This window comes from Neofelis nebulosa, chromosome 16 (genome assembly GCF_028018385.1).
Source record: "Neofelis nebulosa isolate mNeoNeb1 chromosome 16, mNeoNeb1.pri, whole genome shotgun sequence".
Taxonomy (NCBI): Eukaryota; Metazoa; Chordata; class Mammalia; order Carnivora; family Felidae; genus Neofelis; species Neofelis nebulosa.
This window is the reverse complement of record NC_080797.1, coordinates 2,770,998-2,785,127: the sequence shown is the minus strand read 5'-3', so window position 1 is coordinate 2,785,127 and position 14,130 is coordinate 2,770,998. Positions and strand designations below refer to the sequence as shown.

The 14,130-nt window shown below is 55.6% G+C and overlaps 2 protein-coding genes and 1 long non-coding RNA gene across 3 annotated transcripts; 2 read left to right on the top strand and 1 right to left on the bottom strand.

The window, feature by feature from the left end:
• Positions 1–43: 43 nt before the first annotated feature.
• On the top strand, positions 44–1,719 carry TRAPPC1 (trafficking protein particle complex subunit 1). Its single transcript, XM_058705611.1, has 5 exons — positions 44–87; positions 197–295; positions 451–521; positions 878–1,016; positions 1,317–1,719. The coding sequence occupies exons 2-5, from the start codon at positions 197–199 to the stop codon at positions 1,443–1,445; spliced, it is 438 nt and encodes a 145-aa protein (XP_058561594.1). The 5' UTR covers positions 44–87; the 3' UTR covers positions 1,446–1,719.
• A 1,170-nt stretch (positions 1,720–2,889) lies between these two features.
• On the top strand, positions 2,890–9,108 carry KCNAB3 (potassium voltage-gated channel subfamily A regulatory beta subunit 3). Its single transcript, XM_058705610.1, has 14 exons — positions 2,890–3,563; positions 4,892–4,935; positions 5,009–5,046; positions 5,277–5,356; positions 6,688–6,732; positions 6,816–6,860; positions 7,060–7,103; positions 7,302–7,388; positions 7,663–7,748; positions 7,911–8,031; positions 8,115–8,206; positions 8,305–8,425; positions 8,599–8,687; positions 8,952–9,108. Exons 1-14 carry the CDS (start codon positions 3,322–3,324, stop codon positions 9,027–9,029), a joined length of 1,212 nt encoding a protein of 403 aa, XP_058561593.1. The 5' UTR covers positions 2,890–3,321; the 3' UTR covers positions 9,030–9,108.
• On the bottom strand, positions 4,697–7,785 carry LOC131498374 (uncharacterized). Its single transcript, XR_009255409.1, has 2 exons — positions 5,387–7,785; positions 4,697–4,931 (listed from the first exon to the last, which is right to left on the bottom strand). It is a non-coding gene; the product is annotated as an uncharacterized LOC131498374 (long non-coding RNA).
• Positions 9,109–14,130: the final 5,022 nt, after the last annotated feature.

Below are 14,130 nucleotides of genomic sequence, written 5' to 3'. Positions count from 1 at the left end.
GCCCCGCCACTGCTGTTGGGGAGCGGGTTGGGCGGGGCGCCGCAAAAAACCGGAAGTATCTAGTGACGGGCACGGGGAGCAGTTCCGGTGAGTCCGGGGGAGGGGTTCCCGCCAGCTGGGGGAGTCAGGGGCCGAAAGCTGGAGCACCGGGGCTGTGGGCGGTCTCGGAGCGAGGCTTACATTCCCTGCCCTGCAGATGACTGTTCACAACCTGTACCTGTTTGACCGGAATGGAGTGTGTCTGCACTACAGCGAGTGGCACCGCAAGAAGCAAGCGGGGATCCCCAAAGAGGAGGTGACGAGAGGGCCCCGCGCAATCCGGGTGACCTCGCATCTCCAAACGCACACAGTCCCGGCCCAGCCCTTCCTCTCCAAACCCCGGCTGGTTCCCACCCCTACGCCGTCTCCTTCAACAACCGAGAGCTAACTAACTCTGTCCCTCTCCCCTAGGAGTACAAGCTGATGTACGGCATGCTCTTCTCTATCCGCTCCTTTGTCAGCAAGATGTCCCCGCTAGACATGTACGCTGAGTCAAAAGGGATGTTGAGGGAAGGAGGGCCAGTCTTGGAAATTTGGGAGTGCGGGAGACTTTGTGGAGTGGAAGAGACATTGGACCCCAAGAGAGGGGAAGGAGACAGAGAGAGAGGGGCTGAGTCTGGAGCGAGAGTGCTGGGGCTGGCCAGAACGGGGGTGGGGAAGATCTGAAGGTAGAGAGGTTGCGTGCAGGGGCCGAATTGAGGGGTGAAAATGGGAGGTGTCTTTACCAAATGAGGCTCCTACAAATGAGGTGTTTAGGGAGTCCACCTAGACGGGATCTAAAGTATCTCTTTGGGAGAGATTATGCTCCCATTCCTTAACGTCCTCATCATCTCTGCAGGAAGGACGGCTTCCTGGCCTTCCAAACTAGCCGTTACAAACTTCATTACTACGAGACACCCACTGGGATCAAGGTTGTCATGAATACTGACTTGGGCGTCGGACCCATCCGAGATGTACTGCATCACATCTACAGTGCGGTCAGTGCCAGCCCCTGGGACGCTTCCTTCCCCTAAAGCTCCTCAACAGCCAGGGCCACTTAGAGCCTCAAGACTCCTTCCGCTTCCCTGCCCTAATCTTACTGTATCATGGCTCTGTTGAAGTCAGGAGTTTCCTGGGGACCCTTTATGTCCTTAAACACCACTGCTTTCTCCTCAGGAAGGGCTTGACTCCCAGCCCTTAATCCTTTTGCATTCACACACCCCTGAGGTTATATACTAGGTTTGGGGTTGAAAATAAGAAGTTACAAAGCCTGGCTCTAACACCCTTCCCCTCCATAGCTGTATGTGGAGCTGGTGGTGAAGAATCCCCTGTGCCCACTGGGCCAAACTGTGCAAAGTGAGCTCTTCCGCTCCCGACTGGACTCCTACGTCCGCTCTCTGCCTTTCTTCTCTGCCCGGGCTGGCTGAAGGAAGCACTCTACCTCACCCGCCAGGAGAATCGCTGTCTGCCTGGGGCGCTGCCTAACCTGTTTGACGTGAGGGCTCCCACTGCATGCCCCTCTACCCCCTCAAGCTCCCCAGCAGCCCTCCCAGGACAACAGCCTAAAGCCCTCCCTGGTGCCCTCCCGGCCCAGGCAGGAAGCCCGCAGGAATCCTCACACCTCCAAACCAGGCCCTCTCCAGTTTTATCTCCTACCTGATGCTGCAAAAGTACAGAATAAACTTTTGGTAACCGTTTGCAGCCTAAGCGTGTCAGTTTGAGTGGTTGATTGGGGTCCTGCCCCACTCACGAAGGCACTAACCAGGATGGCCACATCCCCTGAGCCTGTAAAGGGGCTTTGTCATGGGTTATGTCCAGATAAACCCGTTGTGAGTTTAAAATGTCGTAAGTCGAAAATGCATGTAATACACCTACCAACCATCATAACATAGCCTAGCCTACCTCACATGTGCTCAGAACACTTACATTAGTCTATGGTTGGGCAAAATTATCTAACACGGAGCCTATTTTATAATAGTGTTGAGTAGGTCATGTGATTTATTTATGTTTTTATTTTATTTTTTTATTTATGTTTTTATTTTAGAGAGAGAGTGTGGGGGAGAGGGGGCAGAGGGAGAGAAAGAGAGACTCTTAAGCAGGCTCCACGCAGAGCGTGGAGCTTGGCACGGAGCTCAATCCCACGACCCTGGGACCATGACCCGAGGCGAAATCGAGAGTTGGACTGCCGCTCAACAGACTGAACCACCCAGGTGCCTCTCATGTGATTTTCTGAATACTATACTGAAAGTAAAAAACAGTACGATGTAAGTGTATCAGTGGTTTACCCTTGTGATCCAGTGGCTGACTGGGAGCTGAGGCTTCCTGCCACAGCCCTGCATCAGGAGAGAGGTATCATATAGTATATTACTAGCCCAGAAAGATCAAAATTCAGAGTATGATTTCTACCGAATGCCTATTGCTTTTGCACCATCATAAATTTAAAAAAATGTAAGTCAAACCAGAAGTGGGGACCATATGCGTTGACATTTTGGACTGGATAAACCCTTGTTAGGGGCAAAGGGGCTGTCCTGCGTTTTGTCCTGGCCGCCACTCACTCACTAGCTGCTGATAGCACATCCCCACCCCCCAACCCCAGGGGTGACAGTCAAAACTGTCGCCAGACCTTGCCACACGACCCCTAGGGGTAAAATCGCCCCCAACTGAGACCCACTGTGCCGAGGAAGGCCGACCTGCTGCGTGTCCCAGGGGCTCCGATAACCAGCCTCCCTCCTCCGGGCTTCCACCTTCCTCCCGGCTTCGCTAAGCACACAGAATATTCAAACGGCGGAGCCTCCGGAGGAGGGGCTTATGCAGATGAGCGGCGGGCTTGGCGGGGAGGCGGGCGGCTTTATGCAGATGAGGGGGCGGTGCCTGCATGTTGATCATCTGGGCCCGCTGCCGACGCTACTGGGAGCCTAGCGGTCCCGCTGCGGTTTGGGCTAGGGTGGCATCTCTCTTACACCGCCACCCCTCGTCCCTGGGTCCCCATCCTCCGAGGACCGCCCTCGACCTTTACCCTCACCCATTTCCCCCTCCTCCCCGCACCAGGGCCCCCGTATCTGAGTATCTGCACTCGTGCCGCCCCCCGCGTCTCTCCCCTCCCGCCGCAAACCCCGCGACCTCCAGCAGCCCGCCCCCGTGGGCCCGAGCCCGCCCCGCGGCTCCCGCCGCAGCCTCCTCCGCCTTCCCGCTCTCCCAGGGCTCGCGCCACTACACCCCCCGCCGGCCGTCCGCGCGCGGGCTTCCCTGTTCCCTCCTCCTCCCGCCCCCTCGGAGCCCCCTCCCCCGCCCTGGCCAGCAGACATGCAGGTGTCTATCGCTTGTACCGAGCAGAACCTTCGCAGCCGGAGCAGTGAGGACCGTCTGTGTGGACCCCGGCCGGGCCCCGGGGGCGGTAACGGCGGGCCGGTCGGCGGGGGGCATGGGAATCCTCCAGGGGGAGGAGGGTCGGTCCCTAAGGCCCGGGCCGCACTGGTGCCCCGACCCCCAGCGCCCGCGGGGGCCCTCCGAGAGAGCACCGGCCGAGGCACTGGCATGAAATACAGGTATGGTGGTGGCCGAGCAGCCCACCCCATCTGCTCCCCTTTCCTGACCCCTGAGGTTTCCTGGGATGCCTCCAGGACCCGTCAGTCTTCGCTGAGAAGATCCCAGTTCACTCCACCTCTTCTTCCCTTCACCGGGGCTCTCCCTTACTCGGTCCCTCTCTCTTTGTCTTCGTCGATCCCCTGAGTAGGAGAAAACCAACTTTACCAAGGCTGACCGGTCCTGTCAGAGCCAGGGGATGCCCCTGAACTTCCCTCCATACCCCCAGGAAGTCCAGGGATGCACGGATCTCCAGGCTGGGCCCCCTCTGGGATGGAGTGTCCTTGGGTCTGTGTCCTGGGAAGAGGGGGGAAGGAAACGGCTTCACACTCTGGCCTGCTCAGGATGCCTGACCCAGATACTACCCCCCCTCCCTGCCCCAAGGGCTGGGTCTCCTGCCACCTTTCTTGGTGGGGAGGGGAGTGGGGCTCTTGGAAGCATGGGGCACATCTCTCAACCCCCTGCTGAGGGACAGGGGCTTGGTGGAGAAGGTGGACTGAATCATAACGGACTTTCTCGGAGACCCACTGGGCTCTCAGAACTTGCATTAGGGCAGAAGGGAGGGGCTCCTGCCTGGGAGTGAGCAGAGGTCACTGATCTGACCTGACTTTGTCACTTGAGCAATCTGATCTCCTCCATGTGTTGGCTTTGAGTGAGGAGGCCTTGGGAGGAGTGTTGGCTTTGAGTGAGGAGGCCTTGGGAGGAGGGGGCTCTCTGGTTCAGAGACAGACTCCACAAGCCAACAGCAGTGGATGGAGGAAGAGACAGAGCTGGCCTTTCCTGTCATAGTCAGGTGGTCCCAGCTGCGTTTTGGGGGCCCATCAGCCTAGCCTGTCCAAGGACCCTTGCCTGCCTGAGTGCCTGAACTTGACTTGGTTTACCCCCTTCCACCTCAGTGTCTGCCCTGTGGTATAGCACCCTCTATCTAAGGGTCTGATTTCACCAGCTGACCACAATCAGCCTGTCACATTCCTCCCAGCCTTGAACTCCACACATCCCACCAGAGATGCCTGGAACGCAGACAAGACCCCAGCAGAAGAAATACAAACCGGGCAGCACACCTCCCATGTGCTAGGAGGGACAGGGGCACTGGACATCGGCTCCAGAGTCCTTTATTTGTCCACTGAGGCTTTGGGCATAGCACTGCCCAATGCGGTAGGCCCACTGGATCTAGTTCCTTTGGACTGAGATACCCTGAGGGCTTCTGATTCTGGAAGGAGAGGAGCTGGGGCTGGGAATATATGCCCTTAATGGAGGCTCCACCCCTTCCTGCCGCTTCTGTATCCTGCAGGAACCTGGGAAAGTCTGGTCTTCGAGTATCCTGTCTTGGCCTAGGTGAGTTCGAAAGAAGAGGAATGAAGGGAGGGGGCCTTCGTGGCTTGCCTCCCACCTGACTTCTCTCTTGCAGGCACCTGGGTCACATTCGGTTCTCAAATCTCGGATGAGGTATCAGTGATGGGACCTGAAAGCAGGGCCAGGGGCTGTGAGGGAGCCAGAAAAGAGGGATGTGGACGTGGAGAGCGGTTTGGACAACAAACAGGGAGAATGGCGGACCTGAGGCTGGGGATGGGGGGAGAATGTGGAGGCCGGGGCTGAGCTGCCATGGGCGGGAGTGCAGTGAGGGGGGTCCCTGAGGGCCAGTGGTTGGTCTTCATCTCTTTCTCTCACCTCCCTAGACAGCAGAGGACGTGCTGACAGTAGCCTATGAGCATGGTGTAAACCTGTTTGACACGGCTGAAGTGTACGCAGCGGGAAAGTAAGGACTGGGGTGAAAAAGCCAAGTTACCCTTGAAAGGCTAAGAGAACCTCGGGGCTTCTTGTTTTCCCTCTGGGGGACCTTGGGAATTCTGTTAACACGAACTTCCGACCTTTCAGCCAAGGGGCCCCCAAAGCACTATGGGAATTGTAGTCCCAACAAGTTCATCTTCAGCTTAGGGGGCGAAGGGCGTCCTGTGCAATAAAACTGAAATAAAACCAACACCTATATCCTGGGCATCCGTTATATGCAACGATGTGAGGATTACAAAGCTGAATTTTCAAACATGCCAGGCCACGCGTCACATACCCATGGCTTCACGCTGGGAGTAGCTAAACCCTAGATGAGCTCCCTCACCAACCCCCCCCCGCCCCATCCCCCTGGCCTCTTCTCCATCTGGCAAACTCTTCCGCTTATCTTCAAGACTTGGCCCAAACGTCAGCTCCTCCGAGAAGCCATTGTCCAGCTCCCCAAACTGGTCACCACTCACCTCAGGTCCCAAAGCCCTTTATACTGCCCTCTGATGCACAATCTGTCAATTACTGGTTTATGTAGCCGTATTTGCTGCCCAACTGGGAGGCTCCTCCTTCCGTGAAATTTGTCTTCCTCTTCCTCATGTCACCACCGCAGCTACGCAGAGCCTAGCACAGAGCAGTCACTGCTTGTGGGATGACAACACACCCTCCTAAGGCTCACGGTCGGAATGGTTAAACAAACCCAAGACACGGAGATATACGCAAGGTTAAATAACAGGAAAACTAAAGTAATAGTCCACCGAGACCATTTAAGACTTGTCACGTGTTAGTTAGCTCCTAATTAAGTGCCAAACAACTGGGTCAATAAAAGTTATGGAAAGTGACAAGAAGGGCTGACCGTAGACTGTGGCAATCAGAGAACACTTTCAATAGAATGAAGCGGAATCCAAGCTGAGCCTTGGACGCTGTGGGGGATTTTGCAGAGGATCGAAGAAGGGAGAGGGCCACGCAGATGATTGGAACCAGACCAGAAGATGCAGTGTCTCCACCCAGCCCCCACTTTACTACTCTGTTCTTCTCTCATCATCTTATTCTATCCCTTTGGCGCCTGGAACAGAACTTGGTACACAGTTGGTGTACAACTGAGATTTGTGGTGTGAATGAAAGCTAAAGGACTATACCCCTCCTTCTGGGAGCCCCTCTTATTTTGTCCAGGATGGTCTGACAGCCTAATGGGCTCCTGGCTTATGGTCCACTTTACGAGAGAGGAAATCCATTGAAGGGAAAGGTCGGGAGGAGGGGAAGGAACTGACCCACGCTGGCGGGATCAGTGCTTCTGCATTGTCTTTCTTCTAGGGCTGAAAGAACCCTAGGCAACATCCTCAAGAGCAAAGGATGGAGGTGAGACCGTGTTTTGAGGGGTTGCTGGGGAAATGACCATCCAACATCCCTTCTCTTGCTTGTCTCTCTTTCGCTTTTTCCAGGAGATCAAGCTATGTCGTCACCACCAAGATTTTCTGGGGAGGACAGTAAGTGGCCGCCACACTCTATGTGGGGAGATCTACAGAGAATGCGTGCAGGTGCATGGGAGAGGTGTGGGTACAGCTGCCACCCCAGGTCTGCGTCCTGCCCGTGGGGACCCACGCCATCCCAGTTTCTCATGGCACCAGGCCAGCCCCGGTCCCCTATCTTTGTCACACCTCATCTTTGACTTATCTTTTTCTGCAGGGCAGAGACCGAGCGAGGCCTGAGCCGCAAACACATCATCGAGGGTGAGCGTTAGGGGCTGGGAATCTGCCGGGGCTGGGTACAGAAGCCAGAGGAGTTGGGAACATCTTCTGAGACTCTGAGTTGGAGGCTTGGAGTAGGGGAGTGGGGAGCTAGGTGGCCATGGCAAGGGGGTAATGTCTAAATCCTTCGGGGAAACCGAGGCTGAAGTGCTTACCTTCCTCTCCCCACCCCTTCCCCAGGCCTGCAAGGATCCCTGGAGCGCCTCCAGTTGGGATACGTGGACATCGTCTTTGCCAACCGCTCAGACCCCAACAGTCCCATGGAGGGTAAAACCAGCACCCCAGCCCTGCCGGTCCCCCAAAGCAGCGCTGCCTCAAACTCTCGGCAGGAAGCCAGCCCCTGCTCAGGAGGCCTCCCGATCTGCACAGTGGAGGCTCAGACCCCAGGTCCTAGACGGGGAGGGAGGTGAGGTGCAGTTACCAACCTCTGTGATTACACGGAGAGGCCTGGGGTCTCGGTGGGGTAGGCAGAGGGTTACAGATGTGGAGTCCTGGATGCCAGGGCTCTGACAGTGAGATGCCCTCTCTCCCGTGTGCCTAGAGATCGTGCGGGCCATGACCCATGTCATTGACCAGGGCCTTGCCCTGTACTGGGGGACGTCCCGATGGGGAGCTGCAGAAATCATGGTGAGCCTGCCGCCCCGCTTACCCCCTCCCCCCGTCCCCCGACTGGTTCCCGCCTCCCGCCTCCCACGCGGCTGCTCCAAACCCCACTCCGCCGGGGGAGGGGGAGTGGAAAGCCAGGGGAAAGAGTGCTCTGATCGCCATCTCCTCCCCACCGCAACCCAGGAGGCCTACTCCATGGCCAGACACTTCAACCTGATCCCTCCAGCGTGTGAGCAAGCGGAGCACCGTCTGTTTCAGAGGGAGGAGGTGCAGGTGCAACTGCCAGAGCTCTACCACAAGATCGGTTCGCAGCCCCCATCCCTGCCTGGCCCTTGGCCTAACCGTCACCTAGATCCCTTTCCCCACATCCAGTCCTCTTCCTCCTAGGTGTCGGCTCAGTCACCTTGTCCCCTTTGGCCTGTGGCCCCATCACGAGCAAGTATGATGGGCGAGTCCCAGATACCTGCAGGGCCATCAAGGTGAGGAGACCTGGAGGCTCGGGACGGCAGGACCGGGCTATCTGGGCCGCTCCGGGTGGCGGGGGAGTGGCCTTTTGCCCACTGTCCCCGGCCCCCAGGGCTACCAGTGGCTCAAGGACAAAGCGCAGAGTGAGGACGGCAAGAAGCAACAAGCCAAAGTCATGGACCTTCTCCCCATCGCCCACCGGCTGGGCTGCACCGTGGCACAGCTTGCCATCGGTGAGACGCTGCCAGCCCTGGGCCCCGCCGGGCCTCACCTCCTGCCGGGAAACCCCCAAACCCCAGACTGGTCTGTCCCTGAGGAGGACCCTCTTCCCCAGAGACTCTTCCGAGGTGTGTACGCCCGCTGTTCTCCATCAGTTAGTTCTCTTTCTTATCTCCTCTGGCCGCAGCGTGGTGTCTCCGCAGCGAGGGTGTCAGCTCGGTCTTGCTGGGGGTGTCAAGTGCAGAGCAGCTGATAGAACACCTGGGAGCCGTCCAGGTGAGCCGGGGACTCAGAGGCAGAGCCCATCTCTGTCCCCTTCCCCAACAGTCAGGGCCTCGCTGTCCAACCCGTTATGGGCCTGGGAGCTCAACCACCACAGAGGCCCCACTTGGCAGAGGAGAGGCCCCGGAGGGACACAGGGCGAGGCAGGGGCGCGGCTGAGACTCTCTTCTCGCCACCTGGCCCCGCTGTGCTGCTCCTCTGGCCCTCGAACCGAACCGTACGCCCTTCAGCGCCCTCTCCGCCACTGCCTCCCTACAGGTGCTGAGCCAGCTGACGCCGCAGACGGTGACGGAGATAGACGGGCTTCTGGGGAACAAACCGCATTCCAAGAAATAGTCCGTCGAGGGGCGCAGGCACCCACAGCGGGGCCGCCGCCCCCGCCGACGAGCGCCTCCCCGCCGCCGCCCCCCTCCCGCCCCGGCCGGCCGGCCGGCCGGCCGGAACGGGAGGCCCCGCCCACTAATGAGGCCCGCCCACTAACGAGTCCCGGCTTCGAGTAGCGCTGCGCATGAACAAAGCCATATCCTTCCGCGGCGGGGCTCGCCAGGGCAAGTAGTGCGCCGCCGCCCGCTGCGTCCTTCTAGGCCTTCCTGCTGACCCCGGGCATGAGTTACCGAGCCATCCCCTCTCTGCCACTTGGTCTCGCTCCCTTCTCTCTTCTCCTAGTCGCCGCCGAGGCCCGGGGGAGGGGGAGACACAAAAACAGGGCAGATCCCGGAGACATGCAAATTACCTCAAAAGTGGCCCTTCATATGTCATCAAGGGGTAATAACCTAATAAGAAGTGAGTTGTGATGTCATCTGGGACAAAGGAAATGGGGCTGTGACCGTATCTGGTACAAAGGCAGCCAGCCAGGCTGGTCCTGGCGGGAAGGAAATGATCATCTTTGAGGACGCTGCCTCCCAGCAGAAGATTGGGGGGCGGGGGGGGGGGGGGAGAGGCTCAAAATTATCAGTAGTGTCAGTACTTTGCTCTTGCGAGAGGGGGTCTGGTGGGAAATACTGTGACATAGCACTGACGCAGATCAAAGGAAATTCGATGGCAGATGTATACATATAGCATGTGCTGGCGAAAGTGGTGGGGGGGGGGGGGCCTCTCCGAAAAGTTGGGCTGTGCTTTGCGGGGGGAGGGGGACATAGTGACAGCCTTTAGGTCACGGCAAAGACGTGGGGCTGACATAAAAATGTCCGGGGGTAGACTTTTGAGCCTTGAGCAGGATTTCCTACCCAGCAGTGGAGGCCGGCAGTCCTCCTTCTGGCAATAATCTTAAAGCAATAATGATGGCCCCTCATCTGTAAGACTTCCCAGGGAACTTGTAAATAAAATCTCAGCTCGATCCCCGCTCACGGTGTCTGAAATTGCAAGGGGTCTCAGTCTCAGATATCAGGCCTTCACCTAGCTCCCTGCCTTTATTTATTTTTTTTTTTAATTTTTTTTCGGGGCGCCTGGGTGGCGCAGTCGGTTAAGCGTCCGACTTCAGCCAGGTCACGATCTCGCGGTCCGTGAGTTCGAGCCCCGCGTCAGGCTCTGGGCTGATGGCTCGGAGCCTGGAGCCTGTTTCCGATTCTGTGTCTCCCTCTCTCTCTGCCCCTCCCCCGTTCATGCTCTGTCTCTCTCTGTCCCAAAAATAAATAAAAAACGTTGAAAAAAAAAAATTTAAAAAAAAAAATTTTTTTTTCAACGTTTTTTTATTTATTTTTGGGACAGAGAGAGACAGAGCATGAGCAGGGGAGGGGGAGGGGCAGAGAGAGAGGGAGACACAGAATCGGAAACAGGCTCCAGGCTCCGAGCCATCGGCCCAGAGCCCGATGCGGGGCTCGAACTCACGGAGCGCGAGATCGTGACCTGGCTGAAGTCGGACGCCTGACCGACTGCGCCACCCAGGCGCCCCGCTCCCTGCCTTTAGAAACTCCAATATTAGCTTTCTCTCCACTGACCGAGACGTCATGTTGCTAGTCACTTCCAGTCACTGCCCTCAGCGGGGACCCAGGCCCCGACACCCCAGGCCCCAGTTTCCTTCTTTCCTTCGGTCTCTGCATGCCTCAGAACCCAGCCTTCTGGCTTCATCGTTCTGTCGCCGCTCCCTCTGACACCCATGCCTTTGTGTTTCAAGCTAACATTAGCCACACCTCTTGTATATCTCATTTCCCTTTTCCTGATACACACACGTGTGCCAAGGAACTACCTGGGCGGTTTTCTTGTGGCTGAACGGCAGGGGCTCCTCTGAGGTTGAAGCTGTGGGATTTGGTGAAGAAACCGGTGCAGTGGAAACCGGTCTATGGTTGACATGATGCCAAGAAAGGGAGGGAAGGAGGCATCATAAAGGAAAAGAGAAAACCAGTGAAAGATCAGGCACGAGGGTGGCAGAAAAGCAAAGACTCAGATGGGATTATGTCAGACACTACCCCTTAATCTTCCCCTCCCCCCCAGGACTCTGATTTCCCTGGGACACAAAGTGGGCGGAAAGTTCCACAGATCACAAGACAGGGGAGGAGGATGAGCTTTGCCTGCCTTAAAATACAACCTCACCATCTCCTCTCTACCCATCCTCGCCCTTTCCTGATCCTGAAGCGAAGGGAGCGGAGTAAAACCCATTTCCAAAAAGAGAAGAGTCAGCAGCCTCCCCTTTGCTGGCTAGCAACCAACCGGATCCACTAATGAATACTTACATCCACGCCTAACATCTCCCACTCATTTTGGAAGGCTGGCGGAAACGAGGTAAACCGTATGACTAAACCGTGATGATTATTTATTCTGTAACAAACATGCAAGGATTTCTAAATTCAAAACAGTATTCTCTTTAAATGGTTACCTCGGAGGATTATCCATTTACTTTAATAACGTCTCCCCCAACCCTTGGTCAAAACATTAAAAAAAAAAAAAACAAAAAAACCTGTTAGGAATTCCCTCCAGAGGCTGTCTGTAAAGCGGTCATAAGAAATCCTCCTTTGTAGTCACACCTCATTTACTATATTCATCACGTACCTTGTTCACTAATTTAACAAGTATTTATTTATCGAGTCCCACCGTGGTATGGCACAGGGATACAGAGGTAAACAAAATCAGACCCAGAACAGCCTGCATGGAGTTTACAGATGGGAGAGGCAAACCAGGCACCCCCCTCCAAAAACACAAATGTCTGTTGGTCAAAGTCCAGAGGCAAGCATGTGGTGTTACCTGAGGCTACAGTGGTATTTGACAAGGTGAGGAGGCTTACGGGGCGCTGGAGGAGGAGTGCGGGTTACTCACATGAAAGTAAGAGGGTTAGGGGAATAGGAGCTTTCTGGCAGAAAGAAACATGCATGCCAAAGGTCAAAACTAGAGAGAATGGAAGCCAACTGAGAGACGTGGGTGGGTTCAGGGCATACAGGACCTTATAGGGCACTTTGGAATATTCTTTTCCTCCAAAGGGCAATAGGAAACCCTATCAGTTATCCATTGACACACACAATTCACCCCCAAAATTAGCTTGGCTGTTTTCTCCGTTTTCACCTGGGCTCACTCACGTGGCTGGATCCAGCTGGCAGGTCCGCTGCGTGGGGAAATCAGATGGCTATTGGCTGGAACTCCTCGGTTCTCCACGCGGCCTCATCTGCTGGTAAATTCCCTTACATAACAGACTCAGGGCAGCGCGAGGGGATGAAGGCAGAGGCTCAAGGCCTCTGAAGGACCACGACATCACTTCTGCCATGTTCTGTCGGTCAAAGTGAGTCACAAGGTGAGCCCAGATTGAAGGGCTAGGGGAGCAGACTCCCGTTCCTGCCGGGAGAAGCAGCAGAGTCACGTGACATAGGAACGTGAGGCCACCAAGTTATCACGACATTAAAAGGTTTTGAGAAGGAATGGAAGTGGTGCGTGGTTAGGACCTGGTTGGGCCTGAGATCTGGGAAGGTCACTGTAAGCCATGTAGGGAGAAGCCTGGAGAAGGCCAGAATGGCTGTGGACAGACTGGCCAAGAGGCTCCTCCCAGGGTCTGGGCAAGAGACGAGGGCAGCTGGGACTGCTGCGGTGTTGTGTTCTGTCGGTAGGGAAAAAGTAGGTGGATCAGGGAGACATTTAGGAGGCAAGACTAACAGGGCTATAGGGCTTGCTGAGAAGTTGCCCAAGGAAGGTGAAAGGAAGTGGGTGGGGTCAAGGAAGACACCTGGGTTTCTGGAGCTGGGTAAAGAAAGAGGTGGGAAACACTGGAAGAGGTGCTGATTTGGACAAGGAAAGCACCACTTTGGGTTTTTGAAGACAAATGAGAAAGGAAAGGTCTGGGAGCTTAGAGTCTAAGGCTTTGGCTATCAAACACTTCGGAATCATTTATATAATCACATCTGCCCGAAATGGTTAACACGTAATCACCAACTGAAAATAAGAAAGGATGTGAGGAGGCCTCTGAACCACAGTCCAAGGAGAAGTTCCAAAAAAAGTTTTGAATTATGACAGCATCGTTGGCGTAAGTAGGTAGCTTCCCCCAAGTGACCACGAAGACACTACAACTCAGAAGTTCTCAAATATTTGCTTCCAAGTAATAATATACCTCCTCGCAAAAAGAGTATCCTTTAGAGCTTTAACAGTCTACTTAAAAAACAAAACCAGCTTGGGGTGCCTGGGGGGGCTCAGTAGGTTGAGCGTCCCACTTGGGCTCAGGTCATGATCTCACTGCTTGTGGGTGGGAGCCCCGTGTTGGGCTCTGTGCGGACAGCTCAGAGCCCGGAGCCTGCTTCGGATTCTGTGTCTCCCTCTCTCTCTGCCCTTCCCCTGCTCATGCCCTGTCTCTCTCTCTCTCTCTCTCTCAAATATAAAACATTAAAAAAATTAAAAAAAAAAAAAAGCAGCTCTACATTGCCTGTCAAAACTAGCAAATGTCATGGGCGTATAGCAGCCCCCCCCCCCAACCCCGCCCCAACACCTGTATTGACCAAAAGAGATGGGTGTTGAAGATGTTGGGTATTGAGAAGCCAACACAACATAGGCTGGGGGCACGGGATAAAAATAGCTAACACATGGTGTTTCCTGTGGGCCAGGCCGGGTTCTAAGCACCTTACACATACAAACTCATCACTATTATTATCCACATCTTACAGACGAGGAGAGCAATCAGCCCAGAGACGTTAAGTAACTTGCTCAAAGTGTCACAACTCCTAAGTGCTGCAAGGTAGGATCTGAACTCAAGCCAGCTGGCCTTAGCGTCTGTGCTATTACCTTCCAAGCAAAACCTGAACGGTAGGGCCAGGAAAGGAGGGCCAGGAGGCAGCTGGGGTGGGTGTGGTCCCAGGAGGGAATGTGGGCTGTGTTCTGTCTTGTTTACCTGTGGGGGGAAGTCAGACCCCTGAGTCAGAACTCATGCTGGGCTGCTTTGCTGAAACCATCACGGTGTGTGGGTGTCCAGGCCTGGCTCCTCAGGAAGGAAAGGATTCCCAGCATTCCTAGGAGGAAGGCCATCCATGGT

Coding starts and splice junctions, on each gene's coding strand:
- TRAPPC1 (XM_058705611.1), top strand. CDS start 197: ATGACTGTTCACAACCTGTACCTGTTTGACCGGAATGGAGTGTGTCTG. Junction 296..450: donor CGGGGATCCCCAAAGAGGAG/GTGACGAGAGGG, acceptor CCTCTCCCCTAG/GAGTACAAGCTGATGTACGG. Junction 1,017..1,316: donor TGCATCACATCTACAGTGCG/GTCAGTGCCAGC, acceptor TCCCCTCCATAG/CTGTATGTGGAGCTGGTGGT.
- KCNAB3 (XM_058705610.1), top strand. CDS start 3,322: ATGCAGGTGTCTATCGCTTGTACCGAGCAGAACCTTCGCAGCCGGAGC. Junction 4,936..5,008: donor AGTATCCTGTCTTGGCCTAG/GTGAGTTCGAAA, acceptor TCTCTCTTGCAG/GCACCTGGGTCACATTCGGT. Junction 8,426..8,598: donor CGTGGCACAGCTTGCCATCG/GTGAGACGCTGC, acceptor CTCTGGCCGCAG/CGTGGTGTCTCCGCAGCGAG.